The 26,459-nt window shown below is 37.3% G+C and overlaps 2 protein-coding genes across 3 annotated transcripts; one reads left to right on the top strand and one right to left on the bottom strand.

The window, feature by feature from the left end:
* Positions 1–2,778: 2,778 nt before the first annotated feature.
* On the bottom strand, positions 2,779–4,612 carry LOC107602397 (homeobox protein Hox-A13a-like). The gene is made up of 2 exons (XM_016294887.1): positions 3,834–4,612; positions 2,779–3,677 (listed from the first exon to the last, which is right to left on the bottom strand). The coding sequence occupies exons 1-2, from the start codon at positions 4,513–4,515 to the stop codon at positions 3,430–3,432; spliced, it is 930 nt and encodes a 309-aa protein (XP_016150373.1). The 5' UTR covers positions 4,516–4,612; the 3' UTR covers positions 2,779–3,429.
* A 7,997-nt stretch (positions 4,613–12,609) lies between these two features.
* Positions 12,610–20,636, top strand: evx1 (even-skipped homeobox 1). 2 transcript variants are annotated; one of them, XM_016294852.1, is made up of 4 exons: positions 12,610–13,071; positions 13,935–14,167; positions 14,492–15,058; positions 20,610–20,636. In XM_016294852.1, the coding sequence occupies exons 1-3, from the start codon at positions 12,705–12,707 to the stop codon at positions 15,026–15,028; spliced, it is 1,137 nt and encodes a 378-aa protein (XP_016150338.1). In that variant the 5' UTR covers positions 12,610–12,704; the 3' UTR covers positions 15,029–15,058; positions 20,610–20,636. The 2 variants fall into 2 exon arrangements, with proteins under 2 accessions (XP_016150338.1, XP_016150337.1); XM_016294851.1 differs by lacking the exon at positions 20,610–20,636 and having other exon boundaries at positions 14,492–16,140.
* The last annotated feature ends 5,823 nt before the right edge of the window (positions 20,637–26,459 follow it).

Genomic DNA, 26,459 nt, shown 5'->3' with positions numbered 1-26,459 from the left:
GCTTTCATTGTCTAGACGACCACCCCGAGTTTTAACCCCTTCTAATGGCGCACAGAATGAACCCTGAGAGAAAACCCGTGCCATTTTTCTATACATTCACAAACCCCGAATCTGTCTCACAACACATTCCGACATTCTCGCATGAAACATTCAGTTGTTTGAGTATCGCCTGAGTATAGCTAAACAAAATGCATTTTTAATAGAAACGTCTTTCGTCAATTGTCTATATTTAAATGATCTCCAAAGGTTTACATTTGTATTTTATTTTGAATTAGCTACTGAGAATTTTATTTGCATTTTATGTTTTTCTATCAATACAGACAACATGTCAAATCTTAAAACTGTGATTCTCTATAGAACAAATCACATTTAAAATAATTTAAACAAATCAATGTTTCTAGTTATGACAGGTCCTTCGTTAAGATGTAACCTACAATATAGTCGAATTCGGACTGGTCGTTAGCTAACCGACAACATCAAAATCTAGATAAAAAAACGAAATGCAAAGAGAAATTAATTTCCCCCGGAAAATACTTGCACATGCAGTTCAATTTTTGTTCTTTAGATGGCGCAAGAAACCAGATTTACTAATAAGCAAAGGACTCCTGAATGGTTAAAATGCGTTCACTCTCTATTCTACGTGAGCGCGCTTGAGACATTACGTCAACACAACAGACTTTACACAAAGGTTCCTCAAATCTTGCCCTGGAGGGCCAATGCGCTGCAGAGTTTAGCTCCAACCCTGATCAAACTCACCTACCTGTGATTTTCTAATGATCCTGAAGACACTGATTAGCTTGCTTTAGTGTGTTTGATTAGGGTTAGAGCTAAACTCTGCAGGAAAGTGGATCTCGTGGGCCAGATTTGAGGATCCCTGCCTTACACAGCCGACGCAGAAAACGGAAACGTGAGTTTGGAACGCCTAAACACATTACCATTGTCAATTCTTTGGATTATTGTGATTTGAATAATCCGAGAAGTTATGATCTATCCCATCCCATATGAGAATGGATATGGGTGTGGAGATACAAAAAGAACCTGAAAGCCTTCTAACATGTATTTGTTTACATGGAATAATAGCCTAATAATAATAAACAACTCTTCTGGAAATGCAAAGTACATGAGACAGTCGTTACAAGCAATCATATTAATATACCATGGAGGTTGTAAGATGCCTACATGATAATTCACACGGAAAAAATACGGTTTAAATATTTTATAATTAGTTTATATTATTGGCCTATATACTATAGCCGATTGTATCCGTGATAACGCGTAGTTTGAGCAGTCAACACAATTTAAAGTTTACCGTTGTATTCCCATCTTGATAAAAAAAAGAATTTCCTGTTCAATTTAGTTGATCATAAGATGTAATATACTGTATAATGTGGCAAACCACAGCTTCGTGCTATGGATAGCTAAAGTAAAGAAATAAAAAAGAAATACAAAATTACATGTCTGATCTTGTGCGTGTGGCTTCTCCTATATGCCAAACAAAATTACAAATATTGTAATTGTAATGTACTATTTTAAAAAAATAGGCCTACTTTACTCCAAAAATTAAATGAAAGACCAGATCGTACCACTAAAATTCGAGAGGGTTCAGCAGCAGCAGTAGAAAGCTGTAGAAAGTTGTCTAACAAAAAAAATATTCCAAATCCTATTTGTTCTAAAAGAACTCAAATTTTTTTGGGTTTGTCAAAAAAATTTCAAATGTGTTTTTAAGAAATAATATATATATATATATATATATATATATATATAACATCAAGTTAAATCAAATTACACTTTCTGTCTGCTATGTCATAAGACACCCATCTTGAGCAAAACACGGCGCAGTGCGAATTAAGTTTTTTTTCTTTAAGATTGATATTGATTGCAGTAGGATTGGTTTAAACAGAAGAGGCTTGATAAACACATGATATTCATTAAAGGAATCTTACTTGTAGACGTATATTATATCGTCATGTGTAATTTGTATAAATTAACTTTTATCTACAAGTCCTAATTTCTGTCTCAATTAATCCAATACTCAGAAACTAAAATTTTTAATATACGTAAATATGTAATTGAACATTAACTTAGCACTTCATTGTCATAATCGACAAGCAATGTAAACAGATCCAAGCCATCTCAACAAAATAACAAGATCCAAAACTTTGTTGTTAATAATAGAGTTTAAAAAAAATATATTGTTCCTATGTTCGGTTATTTTCTGCAAATATTTTATTGCTTGAGTTCATTTTTGCTTTCTTGGTTTTGTTTTATATTATTAATACACATACAATCTATGGAAAATAACTTTTAAGACAGGCAAACGTAAAGTGAATGAGTTATACATTGATACATAACAGATTATTGTGTGGGATTTAATTTGTACAATTATTTCTTCTCAAACTTTATTAGATTGAATTAATAACATGACCAAAACCAGCCGCTCCACTTACAAATGTACATCAGAAGATGGCGCAATTGCTCTGTCATACGGCTGAGGTATGCAGTCACCTAGTTTTCGCAGGCACTCAAAAGCAAATCCAAATGCATCAATTCTTGTTTCAGTCTATGGACAAGAAAATAAAAAATATAAAAATAGTAGCCTATATTAACGAAGACATACATCTTTTACAGTCCATAAAGTTGTGGGCACCATCCAAAAGGTTAATTACGTGCTTGTACCAACTCCTAGATTTACGAAGAGCTGGTCAACATGTTAAATTTAATTTACGTTCATGTTTTGTATTTCTGCCATATTAATAGTAATATTATCGTGTGGTTGGATGTTGCAATAAAAAAGTAAAAATTATTACGTCGCCATACATATTTTTCTTATGAATGGTTTATTAGGACGCATTTTGCGCAACACTATACAACGACAAAACACACTTAAGGTAGGCTACTCTTTAACACACAAACACACAGCAAGTCTATATTGTACATTATTTTGGCACAAACATAACCACAGATTGTACTTGGCCTTAATAAACTACAGGCTCCATACCTCATATTCTCCAGCATGAGACGAAATTTTATGAACTTGAGATTTCAAGCAAAGCATAATTTCAATCATAATCGACACTGGAGGTGGTGAAAGAAAAGTCGTACCACACTGTAAAGAGTTACAGTATCACAATTTCAATATCCAATGTTTATCTCTCCACTAGATATTTTGGTGAGCAGAAAATAATCTCAACAAACAAATTGATCTTTTGGCCCTCTTTGTCTTGAGTTGGGAATATGGCCATACACTGTTTGCAGCCCAGAAATGACGCACCGCGTCACCATCAACCCTGTCCGATCCAAAGTGGTCACTTCAAAAGCGGTAGTCCAAGGAAAACAAATATTCGTTAAAACGTCTATAATTTCATAGCCTTGAGTATGTGTGGGCCATCGCTGTTTAAAATTGTCCAATTGCATTTACACAGAGCAAAGCTAACTGTTGCTTTTGAATTTGTTGACGACTTTTTTCTCCTTTACTCGTCGGTTCTGGAACCAGATAGTAACCTGTCGTTCAGACAGGTTGGTCTGAGCGGCTATCCGCCTGCGTTTGTCCTTGGTGATAAACTTGTTTGCGGCATACTCCCTGTCAAGCTCCTTCAGCTGCACCTTGGTGTATGGAACACGTTTCTTCCTCCCGCGGCGAAAAGAGCTACCGTCTGCCCCTCCGTGAGACACTGGTTCTGAAGATAAAAAATTACAATACAAGTATTCAAATATGTTTAAGGATAATAGTTTAAGGTTATACGGGCAACATGATCGTACTGTTTTGACAGCTAGAAGAAATGTATTAATACTATGGAATTTTTGTTTGTTTCTTATTCTGACATTAGCCTCACCTGGTATAGACGACTTCCACAGGTTTCCCGTCTGTGGCTGCTCTTTGGTGCAGTAGACCTGCCCGTTCCAGCCACTGGCTGTGATAGCCCACGGTTGGTAACTCTCCATTGGTAATAAGGACTCATGCCGGGACTCAGGCCCGCTCATTGCCTGGACTACGGGCACATCCAGATAGCTCGGAACTGGCTGATACGGGCTCGAGGCGTAGCTCGAGTAGAAGGCAAACTCTTTGGCGCGCGAGGAGGTGTAATCTTCGCATGTAGAAGCGGACGTATCTATGTATTTTTCCCCGTAAGGTGAGGCAGAGGCGGGGGACTGGGCGCATGTCTTCACACCTCCACCGCCCCCATGGTGATGGGACATTCGGCAAGGATAGTATCCACCACCACCGAAATATCCGTAGGATATTGAAGCGCTGGCTGAACCCTGGACGGTTGAGCAGGGGCTGCATTGCTTCCCAGGCTCACCCGCTCCAGCGGCAACCACTTCGCTTGACGGATAAGCAGCGCTGGGAGCAAGAGAGGCAGGGTGAGCCATCAAATTCCTGCACGGGCTCGGCGAGAAGTTACCTCCCGTGAACCCTTCCATATTCTTGCCGGTGTCGTCCAAGCCGCCACCGTTATCATAGAGAAACATGACCGGGTCAATCCAACGCGGGCGGAGAAGCAGTGACGTTGTCATAGCCCGTCGGACATTGAGACGTATGGCCCCGAGACTGAAAAAGAGGACACAGTCGATTCCGCGAGAGTCAAGAGACTCTGACGCACCCTGCACACAACCAGAATCACGCCTGGATTGGCTCAAAACTGGTCATGTGATATGTAAACGAGGACGATAATCAGCTCAAGTGCTAACAATTAAACCGAGCACAAATGCAGTGATGTGAGAGGACAATATGTCAAAGGATTTCATCCATTTCAAGATGCCCTAAAAGATGAAGGGACGCGTAAGTAAATTAACGAAAAATGGCGAATGCCCTCCAGCTGTGGTCCTTCATGAGATTTAATCTCTGTATCCACTTTTTTGAAAGCCTAAAACAAATGTTGCATTAGTGTTTTGTTATTTAAAACAGCCCTGTGCGCCGGGGTAAACATTGAACGAATACTGCGTAATTGTAAGCGAATAACATCATTCCAGTTTATTTTTGGAAACATCCAATACGTTTGACAGTCATTTGTGAGTTGCTGCTATTGTGTAGTCCTTGGTTGCCCTTCAATCAAGATTACGGCTTCAACAGACACATTGAAAATTAATATATAGGCTATATTAACATAATACACACACACACACAATATATAAAAATAAAATTTTATAAAAAATGTTGCTCTCTAAATGTTTGACTAATTTCTATACATCATCAAACATTAGGCTGTATTCATTCAACAAAATTGTAAGCATTGCATGTCTTATGATGCAATACAAGTGTGCTAAAGCAAGCCAGGTGTGCCCTTTAACGGTCAACAACGATATCTACAGGTTATTTTTACGATACTTAGAAAAATGGTTGCAAGTGATGGCAGTTTAAGAAAAAGGTCCAATTTAAAAACCTGACATGAATTCCTGCTGCGGCGGCTTCCGTTTTGTTTACAAGATGCGGAGACAGAGAACACCCCCTGTATAAGACGTATATTTTACGTGTGGGGCTTACGCGTCTGCAGGCCAAGGTCAAGTTGAAAGTTGCCGTCTGGCCGCAACACTATGCCTGTTGGCCTATTCAGACTTTGATGGCCAGCCTAAAAGCTTACAAAGGAAAAGAGTCGAATGGTGAGAAATCTTTGGTGAATGAGATACGTGACAGAAGCCTTTTAATTTTACTGGCCTGCCACTTCGTATCACAAATGTTAGCGAATCTGTAAAGAATAATTATACAATTTAACACTCTACTTTCGCTTTTTAATTTTAACCAGTAGTATGTGGGTTAGAATGCATCTGTTTTTTTGGAAGGAAACCAAGCTTTTAGGTACGAATGTTGAAAACTAAATAGTATTGTATTGTATGGGCGCCGATTTTCTGACTGCTCAAATGCAGGAACAAAAAAATCAACACACTCTCCTTTTGGTTCTGATGTTGCATGGAAATGGTGAGGATTTTTTTCTGCAGAAATTTCCAACAATAACATTATGAATTAACGTTGTTAAGTGTAGTTCTATATATTTAAATAATGCTGATTCATAAAACAACACACTGTGAACTCGAAGAAAAACGCTGCCACGAGTAGTTTTGTAAAAAAAAAAAAAAAAAAAAGTGTAATTACTTCCTGATGTGTAAACTAAGCTACTTTTTCTTGTCTGGGTAGCTCGGACATTGGCTGTTTGCTGGTAGAAAACTATACAACCCCGTGCATGTGAAACATTCCCTATGTGTTTTTTCGAAGATGATACACTATAAGAAATAGGCCTATACACAAGAGACTAAGGTGGGCAATCAAATTATGAATTACAAAAATTACATAATTTAAACATTTTTATGTAGCCTAATTTTATTTTCTGATTATTCCACACGGCTAATGAATTAGCATTAATAAAATGTGATGACAATGCAATGATGACAAAATTAAAAGTGAACGCTATTGTCTTTATCGGACGATGTTCAACAACATTACAAGAGCCTGCAGAATACCCATTCATTACCAAATACTCATTATAAAATAAATTGCCAAAATAAAATGAAGCTTATTTTTTGTCCATAGAAACACACAGCACGGGTTACATTATTATCTTTAAAAAACGAATATTGTACTAAGATTTCACGCTGTGGTGAACTGAAATTGGGGTTTAACGAGATTTTTTGAAAACTAACTTACTGTGGGGTGCGCATAGCGCATAATAGTGTTATGATCTATGGACAGCAAGACTATATGTTGGATAACAATAATGTGAGATACATGTGTGATTCTAAGTATATAAAGCAGAGTAGGAGTAGTAACACATTTCTTATATCACAATGAAATTCACTCCCATGTTTTGGGTTATTTCTTGTTTAGGCAACAACGCGTATTTGACAACAACATCGAAAGGGTGATTTGCATTGCAAAACCAAAATATTTTAATATAACATTTTTTAACATAAATTTCCACTTTTTGGCCTCAGCATCATCTGCAATGAATATTTTAAAATAATTTTACGAAATAATACAAGTAACCACAAACAACATGATACTGAAGAATAATAAAGCCATGCGTTTATTATCAACTGGGATTGATGAGAGCCTAAATTAATTTTAATATTTGGATGAAGATGCACGATGCACTGAATCACACAAGTTGGAAAGTAAAGTGCATTTCATAATAAAGAGCATTGGGCATTGCTCAATCACCAAACATGATCGGCATTTTAACATTTCTTTCTCGGTGTAATAATTATTAGTGTTTAGTTCAAACAACAAAAATAATGTTAAATAATGGTGCATTGACAGACTTTTCTTTTTTCGATTAGAAAATCAAAAGATGCTGTCTTTAGTTTTACAAGCTGTTTCTCAAATTCTTTGTTGCCCGCATGTACAAATTATAATGCATTTAACGAATGCCTAAAACGAAATAATCAACGGTACTGATGCACAACAAATCATACAAAGCATATTTTATCTCAATTTTATCTAATTTATGGCTAAACTGAACACTTCAGATTTAAAATTCACAAATATGTTTTATTTATATTGTGTAATATTTTAAATCACCTACAGTAACACTGGAAAAAAATTCAGATTCAGTGCATTTGCATGCAGAAAATCATATTGAATAATGACGATGTTTAAATTTTTAAAATGAACCCTTAATGACTAATCCATTCACAGTTTAATACTTGTTCGAGTCAACTGTTGTCTGTAAAGAAGCCCAAATTCAAGTAAGGCCTTGAAAATAAGGTATCTCTCGCTCTCATTTTCGATCAGCAGTTTAAATAGACACTTTCGTGAAACTCATTTGATTCGTCTTTTATTTATCCAAAATACCGTAATAAAACACAAAGCGTTTGAGTTAAAGACAAATTCAAAGCATTTATTAAATACAAAGTTCATAACATTAAGTGTTGCATCTAAGACAGTGGAAGTTTTAAAATGAATTGAATGAATTATTAATTAAATTATGATAAATGGTAGCCAAAGTACAAGTATTCTGACATCCGACTCTTAAGATACGCGTCCTTTAGTTGGCCACTGGATCACTGCAGACGAGTACTAGAAGGTGTTCTTTTAACAGAATGCAATAGTTTTTACTTTTAATAGTTTACATTTTGTGCAATAGTTCTGCTTAGAGCATTAAATTATTACACGTTTCTGCTAACACTGGCCACATACTCACCCTCTGAAACTTTTAATATCAAAGTGGAGTTGTAGTGGAGACGACATTCTGTGCACGCCATGGTCAAGTTCAAGTTGGGCACAGTTGTTAAACCTCTAGCGGAAGTTTGGTGAGCACTATGGGCGGATCTGGTAAAGTCGACGCGCGACAAGGCCTAAAATTCCCCTCTGATCTGCGCTCACACACCCGAATTACGGAAACCGCAACATTTTATGAGTCTGTTATGTTATTTAATCCCACTAAACCTGACCAGGAGAAAGACTTGTCAATAAGAAACTAGAGATCAGGTTTAGTTAAGTGATCCCATTCTACAAAGAAAAGATTACTTAAATCAACCCAGTTAATCATCCAAAGAAAGGAAACACTTACAAATGTTGCATGTTGCATGGTGATGCATGGTGGTCAGGGAGTCATGACACTGGAAGTGAAATTGAATCAAAGTGGAGTTGTAGTGGAGACGACATTCTGTGCACGCCATGGTCAAGTTCAAGTTGGGCACAGTTGTTAAACCTCTAGCGGAAGTTTGGTGAGCACTATGGGCGGATCTGGTAAAGTCGACGCGCGACAAGGCCTAAAATTCCCCTCTGATCTGCGCTCACACACCCGAATTACGGAAACCGCAACATTTTATGAGTCTGTTATGTTATTTAATCCCACTAAACCTGACCAGGAGAAAGACTTGTCAATAAGAAACTAGAGATCAGGTTTAGTTAAGTGATCCCATTCTACAAAGAAAAGATTACTTAAATCAACCCAGTTAATCATCCAAAGAAAGGAAACACTTACAAATGTTGCATGTTGCATGGTGATGCATGGTGGTCAGGGAGTCATGACACTGGAAGTGAAATAATTTGTCGTCTCTTCAACATTTTTCCGAGAATGGTTTAAACATGACTTACTGATTAATAGGCCTACAGGTGATAGTACATCCGTTTCACGCGTGCAGTGAATGCAACTGACAAAACATGGATATTGCTAAGCTTCGTGGGGAAAATATGTAGAATTGGGATTACACTACAAAATGAAATGGTAAACGTACACAAGATACTATTTCTCACAGAGGAAACTTTGTTGAAATATCTGTCGTTCGAAAAAAAGTGTCAAAAAAGTGTCAGACAATGAAGACAGTCGTAATTAAAGAATCAGAGTATCATTATTACTACATAACTGAGGAGAATAGCCGCTGTAAAATGCCAGGGTATTATAAGTTTTTTTTGCGGAATGAGCAACATTTAGTATGGGAAGAATATATGAAATTGATATATTCAAGCAGGTCTAGCCCATAAAGTCATTGATATAGCGAATTTGTCCGTTTAAATACTCGACAAAATGTGCTTTCCAAGAGAGAATGACAAATACATGATTGTTTAAAGTTCAAGGACGCCTGCAAGGACCGCCAACAAAAAGGTTTATTGGCGTTGTAGGAATGTATACAAAATAAGACACAAGGAATGTGAATCAGGGTCCAAGTGTGTGAGCCATAGTGAGCCCAAACATATTGATTTAGTCAAATAAAATCAAATAGGGTTATTAACAATTTTACGTAATCAGGTTTGATTTGAAATCTACCACCTTTTTCCTGACTGTATTACCTTGAGGATTGGAGGACAAGTTGTGCCCACACTCTGATCAATACAGAAAGAGCTTCATTTTCTGACAAAATCCACGAAACACAGGGACATCCAGTGAATGATTAAACTGATACACCGCAATGCAGAAATACAAGAACTGCTGTGTAATATTACGTCTGTCTGCTACAATACATGAAACAGTAAGTAGTCTACTAAGTCTGCCTCAATTAGTCAGCCTATGCTCATTACAATGCAATTATTCTTTTTAAGTTTGTCTTTCTGTAAGAAACTAATTAGAATTACCTGGGCATTTAATATTTATTTTTTCAATTATTCTTTAATTACTTGTGCAATTAATATTTCTTAGTTAAATTATCCTTTCTAGCTATATAGCAGCTATGAAAGCTGCTGCAGTTTACTCTGTACTGTTACTAATTTTATTTGACATTTTATGCACTACTCATTTTTATTTGTTAGTATTACTTTTTATTTGCATCATAATTTTACTTTAAATGTATTATTTTATGATATCTCACAGGTTCTCGTCAGAGTTTTGGGAACACAAATGTACAGTTTTTCCTTGTCAATAAGGAACACCAAAATTGACCATTGAGAGAGAGGGAGAGAGAGAGAGAGAGAGAGTGCTCTTATTTTTTATAACAGGCGAGGGCGCACGAGGACAGCTTTGATGATTGTGTCACCGCGGCCACACAAATAGAGCGTCTGACGTCACTCTCTAACATGCGTGTCCCATCCACTCTGAGCGGTTATGTGTAGAAGCGCTTGTAAAACGTCCCCGGATTTCCCATACGCTAAACAAGAGGGGAGAACATGGATGACTGATGAGAAATGAGAAGATGGGAATGTTAATCTGCATATAAGATAATAATCACCGTTCTCAACAAAGCCATTAAAACGAAAAATTATTAGGCTACAACATTCCAAAAATGCTCTACTAATCAAGTCTTAACCTGGCTACTTGCTCTCTGGCCACTTGCTCGCTGCAGAAAGAAACACGGGAGCATTTTAATTAACTATTTTGACACAATTAAAATGAAATCATTTATTTTAATGAAAACATCAGGGCACATTTTCGGAAAACGTCTCTTGATGTTCAGAAAGAGGATGCATTGCGTGCAATTAAGATAAAGAAGTCGAACTAATTACATCCCAGTTGGTTATAATCCTATCGCTGCCTCTGTGGTGCATCATCGGTGTTGTTAAGTGCGGTTATAAGGAAAAGTCACACAGTTGTAGCGCGCTATACTACGCCACCAAAAACGATGAAAGTGATTTGGGTTGAGAAGTAGGCCTAATATCAAGTTAAAACCACACGGAGCTATATTCTTTAAAGCTAGTGAACTTCATCACAGCTTGTTGTGAATTTTTACTGCCTGAACTCCGACATCAAAGCGGAGGAGGGAGCGGCCTCCTCCCTGAAAGCAAGCAGTGCGCTAGGTTATCTTTGCATATGTTACAATATACCCGACAGACTCGTCTCCTAGAGCCCGAAACTCATAAGCCTTACTATCATTAAAGTGTTGGTTTTGTCAATGACCAAGAGACAGAACAGGATTTTGAACTTTGTCCATTTCAGTCTGCTGCTTTCAAATGTAATATATGAAGATAAAACTAAATGTAAACAACTCTGAAATAAAACAATGGGATCAAATAGATCATGCTTAAATGTAAGTTTTTATAAAGAAAACGGTTTGAGGAATATCATAAACAAAAACAATTCTCTTGAACTTTGTAATGATGGGCAGGATTTGAATACAAATATTTTATCTGTTCATTATTCATTTTATTGTTTCATTTGATATTGACATAAATGAAATAAATATACTATTGCGAAATTAAAGTGTTTAATAACTGTGACTATAGACTATAATCATTTGAATCCTGGAAAGTTCTGTTCAAGTGGAAACATATTCCAGAAATGAATCTGGACAGCTGCCTCCCGCCAGGCGGTGAGGATATATGCATTGTTGGCGCGGCTCAAACAAATCTAATTAAATGTCAAATAGCCTGTTATTCTTACTATTGGTCACGGGACCTGACCTTTTTGCACTTTACTTGACACCACTTTGGAAGATCGAGTTAGGGCGGGAGAAAGAGCGAAGGGAAGAGAGCGTGACTGAGACTGTGCGCTGAAAGAAGAAACGGTGGAACGTGTACGCTTCAAATTGCGCTGCTGGCGGAGAGACAGCCCTCCTCATCTTTAGAATATTCCCATTCAGTCTGACGTCTTCCAACGCGCACTGACTGTGTTGATCGGCGAAGAACATGTGCTAATATATTCCGAAAGGCTGCCATTATGACTCCTTCCTATCCAAGTGGGCTCAAGACAGGGAGATAATAGACAGGGTTTGACCATATCTGTGTTCTATCACATTATTCAAACATTGACAGTCCTCGTTAAAGGACATTAGGTTTTTTTCAGCCATCAAAAAAGCCCTCAACCACTTCTTCACTCATGTGAGAAGATTATTTAACCAAATGATCTGATTTCAATGAAGCAAAAATGGTTATTATATTACCCCAATATCAGTAAAAAAAACAGAAAATGAACGATAGTCAAATACTTGTATGACTTACAATCAAAGAGTGTGATTATCTTGTAACTTAAACGTGTAAAAAGGCATAAAAGCACACACAAAGTTTAAGTTGGTGCATCTTTCATGCTTTTTGTATTTAGCTGTTGATGTGCCGTTGGTGATGTTTTGTGGCATAGGCTTGAATTCTCCTTTAGTCTCTGCTAGACTACTCTCCCGCTCTGTTTATTCACTCTAAATCGACGTGTGGCGTCACTGAGCCTTCTATTATGACGACTGCCCTATTAAGAATGACAGCGCGTGAGGAGAGAGAGGGCAATGGTGATCCCTCCCAGAGTTCGTGTAGCACTCCCGAGCGCTCGCATCGCACAGCTTCTCGTCTGCATTTGCTGCTCCAAACTGTCTTACCAAGCTCCGGGAGATCTGGCACTTTGCTCTCGTCGGTTATGGACAGCGCTAAGGACATGCTGATGCGCATCGAGGGTGGTCAGGTTGGCACACTATCTGCCAAAACTGGCTCTAATTTGACGGAGGCTACTGGAGATCCCATCCACAAGCTACGGGACAAACCGATTAACCAGAACAGACTAAGCCCCGTGCCTTATTCGCAAATCCTAGTTGATGACGCGACAACAGGACAACGTAGCGCAAAGTACGGAGATGTGACAAATGCTAGCAAGCCCTCTGCGCCGGACAGAGACCTGTCAGACATCCCTAACAAAGATGCCAGCAGCTCAGATGCGGAATCAGATCTCTATGAGGAAATAGATGTCAGTTGTACCCCAGAGAGCATAGATTACCAGAGTGGACAAGGTAATAGCTGCTGTTCATTGTATTCTTGTTTATTTGTATTTATTTATTCTCAATTTCTTCCCGTTTCTAAATTGAGTGAATTGGTTGAGAATACACGTTCAATCAATTTCCCGTGTAGCCCGCTGCTTGTGAGCGCGTTCGATTGTAAGCTCCTCTTAAGTTATTGTAGGCTTTTTGAATTAACGAGTCAATTACAAGGCCACCGTGTATCTGGGGTGTTGTCCAGGATTTAACGAGTTGTCAAGTCATCTTACACCAAGTGTACAACATGTCAATAACCTTTATTTGTGTGTGTGGGGAATTGCTGGCTGTAGCTATTACAAAAACAATGTTTAAGAATGTCCATTGTCTGTTCATACCTTTATGTTTTCTTATTTAGAATTAACCGTACTATTTAGAGTAAAGAAAAATAAATGAAGTATATGGCTATTTTTAAGAATGCATAAATCAACAAAGGAATGATTCAAATAATTTTCCTCGGACGTACACATTAGTTCAATTAAATGTATTATCAGTGCAGGTTATTTGTTTAGTCTATATTTTGGAAATAACCATAATATGTTCAGAGATTGAGACGGCATGTTTTGTTAACTTTTCTTCACTGGACACTGATGGAGAAAGTGAAATAAAAAGATGCACTCTCAATCTCTGAGCTTGTTTTTTTTTTTTACACAATTATTATTTTGGCTATTTGTCCGAAATCTCAGTAATAGGTCTATTAAAATATAATATATACAATTAATATATATATACATATATATTGTTTTCGCAAGCAATGCAGTATGAACGCTATATTAATAAATTGGTAATCAAGTGATCTTGAAATGTATGTCCTAAAATCAATTATGTTTATTTTCTGTAAGGACTGGCAATGGGCTCGCCGAACCACGGTAAAGAAGTCGGTGTGGACAACAAGATGGTCTCGGGCCCCGGTGCTCTCAACTATGGTTCTGACCAGATGCGAAGGTATAGAACAGCATTCACGAGGGAGCAGATAGGACGACTGGAGAAAGAGTTTTACCGGGAAAATTACGTGTCCAGACCACGTAGGTGCGAGTTGGCAGCTGCCTTAAATTTACCGGAAACAACAATAAAGGTAATGCACTGCGTCTCCCGTTCTATTTTACGTTAATTTTTAGATATTTATTTTGATAAAGGTGACCTGGTAGATTACCAACGAGTTATGAGTGTAAAAATAACCCTGCCAAGATTGCACCATCAATATGAGCAGGCTAATCAAACGATTAAAAAAAAGTACAATAAAATAATTCTATAAAATATCCCTTACCTCTTATTATTTTTGTAATTATGGGACCATTTCTCTTGGCGTATTGCTTATCGAAATTGGCTTTGCCTACCTGTACTAGGCCTCAGCCATTACTATATTACCTTAAGACTACTTTGCCACTTTTGTTTACAGGTTTGGTTTCAGAACCGTCGCATGAAGGACAAGAGACAGCGGCTGGCCATGACTTGGCCGCATCCTGCCGACCCCGCCTTTTACACCTATATGATGAGCCATGCTGCAGCTACGGGCAGCCTACCCTATCCGTTTCAATCTCACCTTCCTCTACCTTACTATTCTCCACTCAGCGGTGTGACTGCAGGTTCAGCCTCTGCCACCGGGGGTCCATTCTCCAATCCTCTGCGCTCGCTGGACAGTTTTCGGGTGCTTTCGCATCCATACCCACGTCCTGAGCTGCTGTGCGCCTTCAGACACCCATCACTGTACCCCAGCCCGGGTCATGGGCTTGGTCCCGGGGGAAGCCCATGCTCCTGCCTTGCCTGTCACGCTGCCAGTCAGTCAAATGGGCTCCCACATAGGTCCAACAATGCAGACTTCTCGTGTTCGCCCACGACCAGGACTGAGGCCTTTCTCACGTTCTCGCCAGCAGTCATCAGCAAATCATCTTCAGTGTCTTTGGACCAGAGGGAGGAAGTGCCACTAACCAGATAGGACGACAGCAAGAAGCCACGGTTTCTTTGGGTAATATCCGGATCAGCTTTGGGCACTTTGGCAATATTTAATAAGTCATCGCATGAACTACTCAAAGCAGCTTGCACAACACAAAAGCAATCTGCTTTAGTTACGGTTTCGAAACTATGGATGTTTTCCATTTAAGAAGCTATATGTTGTGCAGACGGAGTCTACTTACACACTGTCAGGCCACGGACTTTTAAATCATCTTTGGAGAAATTAGATATTGATAACAGAGATAGGCTATCATATTAACTCAAATACATTTTTAAGTAGGCTACACCCTATCAACAAAAATTGTGACATAGGAGACAAGGACATGTATTTGTAAAAATGACTGGAGGATAGCGCAAAAATCTATCATAATTTATACTCTTTCATATAGCCATACAAATTGACCCACATGTAGTTTCTTCCACATTAAAAATATGTTTTTCATCTAGCCTTTTAACAAGGGGATTTGTTAACCGAGCACGGCTGGCTCATTATTCCTCCTCCACGAACACCCAGTCCCGGTAGCACACCGAAATGTGCAGATGCGAGGGAAATTAAAGAGTGATGTATTCGGAAGGGAGAAATTTTGAATGTTGAATTAATGATAATACTGCACGCTCAGAGACTTGTCTGCCAAACCGGTAACAAGGCGCCAGGGGAGCGGATTAAGAAGCTCCATGCGAGGCTTGCTGGCTTGACGGGAGAACATGCGCTAGAGATCCATTGGACAATCACATGCGGCAAATTGGGGCAAGCCAGAGATGCCTGTCTTACCCGCATACCGTCAGCTGAATAGCCCCCATCCCGTACCGTCTCTTCCCGGCCTTGCTGTTGTCTTCACCTTCACTCTGAAACAATACAATAAACATACACACAAGTAAAATGATAAATCAAGCATAAATTACCCTAATATTTATGGACATCATCAGACGTGGCATTATTTATTGACCGCAATGTTTTTACATTTATGTATTTTGAGTTTAACTTCTGCATCAAGTTTTCTTTAATGTACAGTTTACGTATTCCTATTTTGCTCAGATAGGTTGATTTCAGGTTTTGGAAAATGCGCGAAAAATGGGTCAGTAGTGTCCTGATTAAATTGAATTTAATAATAAACTATTTCAAACGAAAAGTGTACAGTGACTAATGTTCATTCTTTAAACGACAAGGGTAGGTTAGTCTATATACTTAAATGATTTTACGCTATGATGAAACACTGTAGGCTATTTTCTCGACGATATGTAGATTAATCTATTCACTGCCTATTCTAAATATGTATTTTTCTATGATTTCTGGAAGACAAACAAGCGGCAAATCAGTCTGATTTGAAGAATCTGAGAACGAAAATTAGTAAAAGCAGACAAGTATGGCTTCGACAATAAAAGCACGTCAGCAGCAATTTTCAACATGACACCATGTATTGCTTTAAATTTACAGGGTTTTGTCACCTTTATATCTTATATGGCCTCTATTATTTTCTTCTGAAACACTGAAATGATCAAATAACTTGGATATAACTGGACCTCTTGAGCTGAACGAGCTGTTAAAAGTAGTCCCCGGGCACCTAGCACAAGCCATAACCCGGCGCTGTTAATAGAAAGTTTGGAATTAAATGTCTTGTGGAGATATTGGAATGCAAAAAGATCGATGATGCCTCCACCTCACCAATCAACTCACGTTAATTAGCTGATCTGTCCGCGTAATTGTGGCACCTGGAGCGGCAAATTGAAACTTTCTGGACATAATAGAGAAGGTTGGATATTGTGTCTAAACATCAAATGTCGAACTACAATATTAAAATGAGATCAAAACTGACTCCCACATTCCAGCAAGTAGAATTACACAATGAAAAACAAGTAGACAACCTAAAATACGTTACTATTGTCAGAATATAAGTTATTGCAATAGAAGCCATTTGTTGGGGGGAAAAATGACAGAAAATAATAATACCCCCCCCTACCCCCCAACTGAGAATATGCTATATCATGTTCAGTCATTTTTATATGTATAAAGATATTTTTGATTCATTGAAACGAAATGTTTTGATTTTAATTGCTCTTTTCATCTTCTATTTTACAAACAAAATGTCAACAATTGCTAGGGATCGCTGCCCAAACAATTCACCTCCTCCCACACACACGAGCCCACGCCAGAAGGTCCTGGTTGCGCACGTGATTGATGGCCTTATTAGAAACAGTTCTTGTAAGTGTGACCAAGTTGATTAAAATGCATATGTTTGGAATAATATGCCATTTAAACCGGAGCAGTTAACTCAAAGACGGAATTATGTCTGGTTGTTACTTTAAATTACCTAAGGCGCAAATAGGCTATAAGAAATGGACAACGACTGAATTGACAATTGTTTATAAAATAAAGAAAAATCTAAATACCATACGGGGCTGAATTTACCACCGTCTAATACATTTTAGCTTGTTCGATTGCTACTTAAATGTATTTGAGCATAACCAACGCAGTTTACCTGCGCCAATGAGCAAGTGGGTTAAAACGAAATCCATGTCAGTTCAAGTTTTCAGTGCCTAGCAACAGAATCAGAATCTGATTTATTAATTTGTTCTTTGATGTAGGCTATCCTGTGCACATTTAGGTCCATCATCTATAAATCCAAAAATATGCCTGTAACCATGATCACACACCCAACAGTGAAACAAAAACAGTGGTAAAGATCTGGATGACTGTATTATGAGAGTGAGATTTGACATCTCGTTTCCTTTTTTTTTGGAGCGACAATACTCCACAGGCAGGGGCGGTACCGCGCATCTGTCCGTTAGAGCGAATCTCAAGGCGGCGACTGTTTAAAAGCCTGTTTACGTTCTAATTTACAGCAGGCAGAGCGAGGCGTGAATGGACCGCTCACTGCCTAATGATGATGAATGGGGAATTAATGCGCAAGTGTACGGGACAATCTGAGCCTTCGTCTGGTTAAATAGGCATCCAATAGAATTAAGAATGTAGAGGTCACATTAAATCAATCGGCTGTGTGAAAGTCATATTCCTCTGGCGTCTATCAGCGTTATTTACGGTGCACCGGAGACAGTGAGTCCAGGTTGAAGAAACAAAGTATCATCAGGCAGGCCAACCAAAAAAAACGCCCTTTGTAATTTATTCAAGAAGGAACACGCATAATGGGTACCGTTTTAGTTCGTACAGAACTGCTGTCGTATTAGCGTATGTTATTGTAGAGCATGTCTTCATTTATAGCATTTCTTTCAGCACAGTCTATTCTCTATTACACTGTTTACCAAAGCAGTCAACTTGGGCCTGGATAGGCTTCTAGTTATGGCTTCTAGCTTCACTTAGCAAATTAGGATTCCTCCTCTCGTGTATTGCAGGTGAATAGGGAAGATATTTTAAGTCATATTTAGTTAAACTTGCAACCTCTTTTACAGCTGAGAATATCTTCCTAAACTAACCTTGTTTTTAGCAGGAAGTGTCTTTAAAAATACAAATCTGCACCATACTGTAAGAAATTTGTAGTGTAAACAAGATAATAGAAAAACTCCAAATATGTTTTTGAAATATCACTGAATTTAAGCTTTCAGTACAGTACTGTCTATTCAGTCATCTACTTGTCTTTATATTGGAATGTCTATTGGTACCAAATCAATCAATTACCTACATAAGGTCACATAGTCATTTTAAAGAGCTCAAACAAAACATTTTATTATAGAAGCACAAGGAGCAGCAGAAATGACAAATTATGATTATTACCATCTGACTATCAATCTAAACATGATTCCAAACAATAGTGCTGCACTGTAAAAAATAAGTGTAATTTTAACTGTAACATTTTGTAAAAACGCTACGGGAAAAAACTGTTAATAGGTTAACAGTAAGTTCCCGTACTATATACAGGGAAAAACTGTAAAATATCTAAGCAGACATTTCATGTAATTGTACAGTAAAATGCTGTTCATTTTACAGTTTTTAGAAGTAAAAATAACAAATAAATGTCTAATTTACAGTCAAAAACTGTAAACTGATATTCCCAGAATTCCCTGCATGACACTCCACATTTGAAAGTATTTTGTTTAAAAATTCGTGTTTTTTTAATAGTTTTTGTTATTAGTTATGTATATTTGGGCTTTATGTTACATCTTCGGTTGTTTAATGAAAGTTTAATGCATTATTTAAGTATCATGTGAGTTACCATGATGGTGTTTGTGTTTGCATGAATGACTCTGTGCACCTTCTATATATTAGTATATACTTCTGCTTGGGGTGAAGCTACTTGTGATGAGCTTTGATTCTTCATGTGGCTTTCTCTTTTACCACCTGCATTATTATGGTGGTTGTCAGTATGTTAAAGGTACAAAACAGATTTTAATAGCAGTGTGCATTGTTGAATTTACTGGTTTACATTCAAATTTACTTGTTTGTAAATTACAGTTTTATACTGTACAATTTGCAGTTTTTGGCCGTAAATGTGTTTACAGTTTTTCTGTATTTTTTACAAAATTATTCTGGCAACCACAGCTGCCAAGATTATTTTGTAAAAACTACAGAATTTTTTTTACAGTGTGTGGTATGTTCACTAAGGTGAGAAACATTTGTCCAATTTCATTTAATAATTTAGACTTTATTAAAATTTGGACTATAGGTAATCATTAATATCCCAAGCATTTCCTCAGGAAATCTAAAAAAAGAAAAAAAAATGTTACATACCATATTCCAAAATCAATAATGCTGTTATACATCAAAATAAATGAATGAAGAATACTTTGCTTTTGCTCGACAAGGGAACGTATTTTTTTCTGAAAAACATACATCGATCTACTGAGAAAACCATGCTGCTGAGGTGTTTTTTTAACCATAAGAATTAACATAATCACATAAACACATGCTCAATCCTGCTCTGGAGATCTACCTTCATGCAAAATGTAGATCCAAACCCTACTGAGCACCCAAATTATAATTTAAAACAGTGGGTTTCAATATTAGTAGCAGCAAAACCTAAACTATATGTGCCAGATAGGTGGAGATATCCAAAATGTGCATTGCCCGGGTACTCCAAAACCAGAATTGAAAACCTTTATCTTACAGCATCCTTAAATGAAATCCAGAATCATGCCGGTATAAACAAAAATTATGTTGTAGATTCTCCATGAAAGAGATCCAAATGAGAAAAGACTCCAGATAAAACATAATATCCATAAAAACTAACTGTTTGTCAGACTTTCAGCATTACTGTCAACAGTGAGCAATATGTTTTAAAGCTAAAAACTAAATGGAAATTTTTATTTATTTGCAGAAGGATGCTTTAAATCCCAATGACTACATAATGTTAGACTGTTGTATGTGTTTTGGGGACCTTTAGAGCTTAGAGCAAAATCATATTGGTGTCAGGTATACTGTCAAATTATACGTTTAGTGCTACATTAGAGCACTATTGTTCAGTGTTTTGTTCGTAGCTGTCAACGTACACTTAAGGATGTATGGTCAATTTCACCACAGAGAGCCATAAATAATTTCTAGCTATAAACCCCTTGTAGAGTTATTCTCCTCTCTCTCTCCAATTCTCTCTCTCTTTCTGTCTTGTTCTATATAGATCTACTGTGGTCCTCTTCAGTAGCTGCAGCAGTAATAGCTCTGTCCAGCTCTTCATTGCCTATACTGATGGATTCACATATCAGAAGAGTGGCCGGTCGATGCCCCCACATTCTTCATTTACCAGTGAGAGAGAGAGAGTTTAACCTGGTCAATGCTCAGAGCTTAGATGCAGCCAGAATCTCCTGCTGGTTAGGGTACGACATGGACCATAGGATCATTGCTTAGGAAGTTGTTGTTAAAATCAACAAAAAACTAATTATGAGCATACCTTAACAATTTTGTCTCAGAAGGTAGAAGATACACATTTGGTGCTACCTCTGTGCCACTGGTGATGGTTAATTTCACCTTCCAAGCAGCTTTCTGAATGTACTTCTGGATCCAGAGGTATACCTGAGTGATAGGAGAAAACATCTTATGATTATCAAATGCCAAAACATAAAGTCATTAGATAATGGATGCAATCAAAATTTAAATAATTATGCAAGTATTTTTACATTTATGCATTAGACTCTTTTACTTAGGTGCTTTAAATTTAGTGTTGGGGGTGAGAAAAGGGAATGCAAAAGTAATACTTTCCATAAAAAGTAACTAAGTAATGTAATTAGTTACTTTTTTAGGGAGTAATGCAATATTGAAATGCATTACTTTTACTTTCCTCAACATGGTTTACATTGCATTGCATTGCAAGGTATACATTTACTATTTCTTGTATTTCCCAGAGAATCATACCCATTATTTTAGCTCTATACTGAACTACTGGAAGGCTGTAATGCCTCTATGTCTAAATAATACAGGTTAGCCACTAAATCTCACACTGTATATATTGAGCCTTGTTCACTCACTTACGAAGGGATCATGTTTTTGTGTTGACTATTGGTTTATCATTTGGCTGTACACCCTATTACAAGTAACAGATTGAAACAAATTGAGATTTGTGTAAAATGGTTACATATGCAATATTTCTTGATTTTTACCTGAGAAAATATGTACACATGAACAGCACATGGTTCATATTATTTTCACCCTAGTGACTACTGTATTGAGGAAATCTGCTTTTAGTCCAAATACACTTCACACGGGGAAATAATTAAGATGCTTTAAAACTGTTATTTGGATAAATTGGACTAGTAAGTGCACACTGGTTAAAGTCATTCATAATTTTGAAGGCAGAAATAGTAAAACGTTTCCATTAAAATAAACCCATTTTATTTGAGGCACTATCTAAGGTCATATTTAAAACAACCACGAAAATCATTTGGTGCCATCAACAATACAAAATCAGTAGTCAAGGTCATGGTTGTCTGTTTTTTCAGATAGTAACTCCACCCCTTTAGTATGTCTCTGCACTAGTCTACTAATGCAAACAAATTACATGGTGTGACCCTGAATGTCTACTGCAACAATAGTATATTTCAAACATTCATCGGACTTGAGACAAACCGGTCTTGTGTTCTCTTTTCAATATGTAATTTACCAAATTTAAAAATTATCATCAGCTTTTTATTTGGTATTGTTTCTAAACTATCTATTGTTGTATTGCAAACTTGACAATTCAGTTTATTATATGATTATAATTTAAATAAAATTACTTCTATCTGTTAAATTCTCCATTACGGGTTTGGAAAGATTTATATCTACAACAACTGTATTGTAATCACACAATACATTCTTAAAAATAAAGGTGCTTCAAAAGGTTCTTCAAGCGATGCCATAGAAGAACCATTTTTGGTTCCACAAAGAACCATTCAGTCAAAGGTTCTTTAAAGAACCATCTCTTTCTTACCTTTTAATAATCTGAAGAACCTTCTTTCACCACAAAGAACCTTTTGTGATCTTCAGATGTTAAAGGTTCTTTATGGAACCATTTAGACAAAAAGGTTCTTCTATGGCATCGTGAAGCACCTTTATTTTTAAGAGTGATGTATATGTATATATATGTGTATGTGTATGTGTATATGTTTATTTTAATTGATTGCATTTACATTAATGTACATTAAAAAGTGCCAATAATTCAATTTATTTTCTCATGCAGTTGTAAGAGTGAAGCTCAGCTCAGTGTGCCCAAATCATGCGATATTGTTTAAAACAATTTAATAAGCACTTGGTTTTATGGGAGTGAGTTATTGTTTTATGATGACTCAGGGAGCCAATGGCTTTGCAGTGCTCTCCAGCTCTCTCCACACCTCGTTTTATTTTACAGCACTATGCTTTATTACTCAGCAACCAAGCCGCCGAGCTGCACGGCAACCACGCCAAACCCTGAGTTTTCCCATCTTTTCTCAGTCCTTTATCAGAGAAGAAATCTATGACATTGTGAAATATCTTATATATAACGTAAGAATTTCAACATATACGTTACAAAAATGTACAGTTCAAAAATGTTCTCAAACACAAATACTGACAGTATTTATATGATTGGCAACTGCAATAAAGAGAAATATTCCACCTTTTTAGAAATTTTAGAACTAAACTTTTAGAAAGGATGATGAGAGGTGAGTGTTACTGGTGAACGTTAGACAAGTAGAGAAGTGTGTACGGAAGTACTGTATGCCTGTGAAGGTATAGCCCTGGGAACAAGTGATGTGTTTTCATTACAGTTCTCTGGCCCTTTTACTTGTGTCCGATATGCTCCAACCCCCAACCCCCAGAAGGCAACAGGACAAGGCGCACACTGACAGGAGAATCATTGGCGCATGACAGAGATGTCCTGGTTTTCCCCCTCTACACGCTAGCTGCTGTTAAAGATTCAAGACGTGAGCTATGTGCAGTTGCTAAGCTGCTTGCTCAAGCTTTTATTAGACTGTATTAAGCAATTCCTATGATATACTCTTTGTTCTCATCATGATATTCAGATGGGACCAAGCAAGACTTTCACAGATTTCAGCAAGCGCCATGACATTTTCACATGGACATTAAGTCACACAGAAAACAGAAGAAATAGAAAAATGAAACGTTACTGTAACAGTTCCAGGGTTGTGCAAAATTCAGAACTGAAATACTGAAGTTTGAATTGAAAATTGAATTGAAATGACAAGAAGAGGAATTTGACTGAATTGTAATTCAATGAAACTCAAGACAGGCAATGCATTCTTGTGCACCCTGGTCCATAAATTTAATTATATAAACTATAAAATAAAAATTTCTATAGGTGGAATTTCAAGTTTCTAACTAGTTATCTAGACAGATAGACAGATAAACAAACAGAGACAGATATCTTCAAACCTCAAGGTTTTTAAGCTGTTTTCAAACATTTCAATAAAGGCTTACAAAGTGTGTCTTGACAATCTTTGCTTTTATATTTAAAAATTACAGCAATTTTGTTAACATTTAATTAATTTCAATTCTACTTTTTAAATTGGAATTCTGTTTGCAAAATTCAAGAAAATTCAGGAATTTAGCAGCATTCATCCAATAGCAGCATGACAATTACTTTTATTTCTTTACGTATAAATACTTACTATTTTATTTATGGCAATGACAAGACTTACATGTCATATATTTATGTTACACGCATGTTATTTCAGTGACACTTTGAAAGAATATTAACTCTAAATGATCTTCCATCACTGACTGAAAGAGTTAAACCCAGACAATTAGTCAAGTAAAAACACAAGAAAGGCCTCTGACTCAAGTGTGTTACGCAACTTAGGCTCTAATGGAATAGATTTTTGAAAAGGGGGAAGAATAGGAAAGGAGAGATGAAAACAAGGGATGGTAGCACGGAGGGTGGATCTGAGTTTCTATCTTTAATGGACAACTTTAAAGATAACTCAATGTTTGTGTTTGAGCTACTCACTTTGAGTGTGGGAGTCAAGCACATTAAATCATGCACATACAAACTTCCACAAACACACACAGACACACACACACACTGGCGTCTCTGTATTGTGACTCATTCAGAGGAAATGCACGGCTTTAAGCTCGGCCAGATAAAGTATGTTAAAGATAGAAGGGCTCAGAGTATAACCTGCATTTGTGTTTGGTTTTTATGGTGATGTTCTGTTTGTGCTAGTTGTCTGTAGCTATGCTGAACAAGCTCTTAACTCTGAACAGGTTAATGGAACTTTTATGGGTCTTTCTTACAATCAGTTGACCTCTTGTGTTTCTCTCTGTCTATTTTACTCTCTCTCTATTCTGTCTCTCTTTCGCCTACTGGAAAATGTTGTTTCACGAACTGCAAGATCATCCCCTTTTTAAATAATACATACAGGGTCAGTTTTACAGAGAAGTACACAAACAACATGCCGCAATCAGATTTACAGTTCCCTAACATGCACAAAATTCATAAATGGCAGTAACTAATACTTTATACGAATAAGGTATTTCGGTATTAATGGCTGAATTTTGCAGATTTTTAAAGTGTCAACTGCATCAGATTTATCAGTGACATCTGAAGAAAAAAAACTACTGAATATGAGCTCCCATCTCTCTTTCTTTACCAGTTCAATATTTTCATTCCCTGTTCTCTGAATGCCCTGTCCAATACACGTACACACACACACACACACACACACACACACACACACATTCATACACACAGTCTGGGTGATAAAGGTGGGTGAGAGATAGCCCTGTAAAAGTCTTATCTTATCACAGTCACTTTTATTCATGTCCATCATCAGAGTGTCAATAGTAATCATGAACCAATCAGAAACAGTGTGATGGAGCACCAACCATGAAAGGACACACACAAACACATTCAAGGTAAAACACTCAAATTCAAAGTACACATTCTCTTCTGGACTACATTAAATATGTATTAAAATGCTGCTCATGCATTTGATAATGATATTTGAATGCAATAAGTCTAAAACGAAAACTTAACATATAAAGTTGCTGTGTAATTTGAACACATACACACCTTTCCCCTTCTCACTTTATAAAAGCAATCAATATGGGCTCCCCTTTAGGTTGTGTGTCTTCCTCTCCTCTCCTCCCCCTTCTCATTCTCATTTCCCTCGCATCCTTCTTTTCTCCTCTCTTCTTGCAATTTATGCTCACTGATAAGTAGTAACTCCTGCACAGTAGAAATGATGATGATGATGTGAAATAAAATACAGCTATGCTGCCTCCCTTCTCTCTATGCAGCAGACTAGACATGAGTCTTAAAAGATAATAATCAATATTGATTTTACGTGAGTGAGAGGGAGTGAAAAGGGGAATAATAGAGGTAAGAGATGGAGAAGGAATGGATGCATGGGGATGTAGAGGGAAAAAAGAGCATGTTGGGGTGGTAAAGGCAGGAGGGGGGAGAGAGATGGTTGAATGGACTCCTCTCCATCTGAAGCTTGACAGAATTAATGAGCTTTAGAGGATAGACAGAGCCTCAAGGTGCTCCACTAAATGGGAAAGTGTTTGTATCAGTGTTGCCATGTCTGCTTTCAATATGCAACTTTGGGCATATAATCATAACCAGGAGCACGGTAACGGGGGGAGGGGTGGGGGGTGCAAGGTTAGGACGATTCCAATGGCCCGACAAGGGAGAGGGGGCCCAGAACACTATTTTTACTGAGGGGGCCTGAGTCAATATGCTGTTCAGGGGGCCCAGAAAACATAACAGCGCCCCTGATCATAACCGCTATAGCACATGAAAACTATGCTGTAGGATCAAAGCAAAAAAAAAAAAAAAAACGTATTATGTTTGTGTGCACACACATTACCCTAATTCACATTTTATGTAAGTTTATGTATGATCAGGGAGCGTTTAAAGGGGTCATTTGATGCAATTTCAAATTTTCCTTTCTCTTTGGAGTGTTACAAGCTGTTCGTGAGTAGATAAGATCCCTAAAGTTGCAAAGACTAAAGTCTCAAACCCAAAGAGATATTCGTTATAAAAGTTAAGACTCGT

This window comes from Sinocyclocheilus grahami, unplaced genomic scaffold (genome assembly GCF_001515645.1).
Source record: "Sinocyclocheilus grahami isolate Dianchi unplaced genomic scaffold, SAMN03320097.WGS_v1.1 scaffold325.1, whole genome shotgun sequence".
NCBI classification, from domain to species: Eukaryota; Metazoa; Chordata; class Actinopteri; order Cypriniformes; family Cyprinidae; genus Sinocyclocheilus; species Sinocyclocheilus grahami.
Note: the sequence above shows the minus strand (reverse complement) of the source record. Positions and strands in the feature narration are given on the sequence as shown.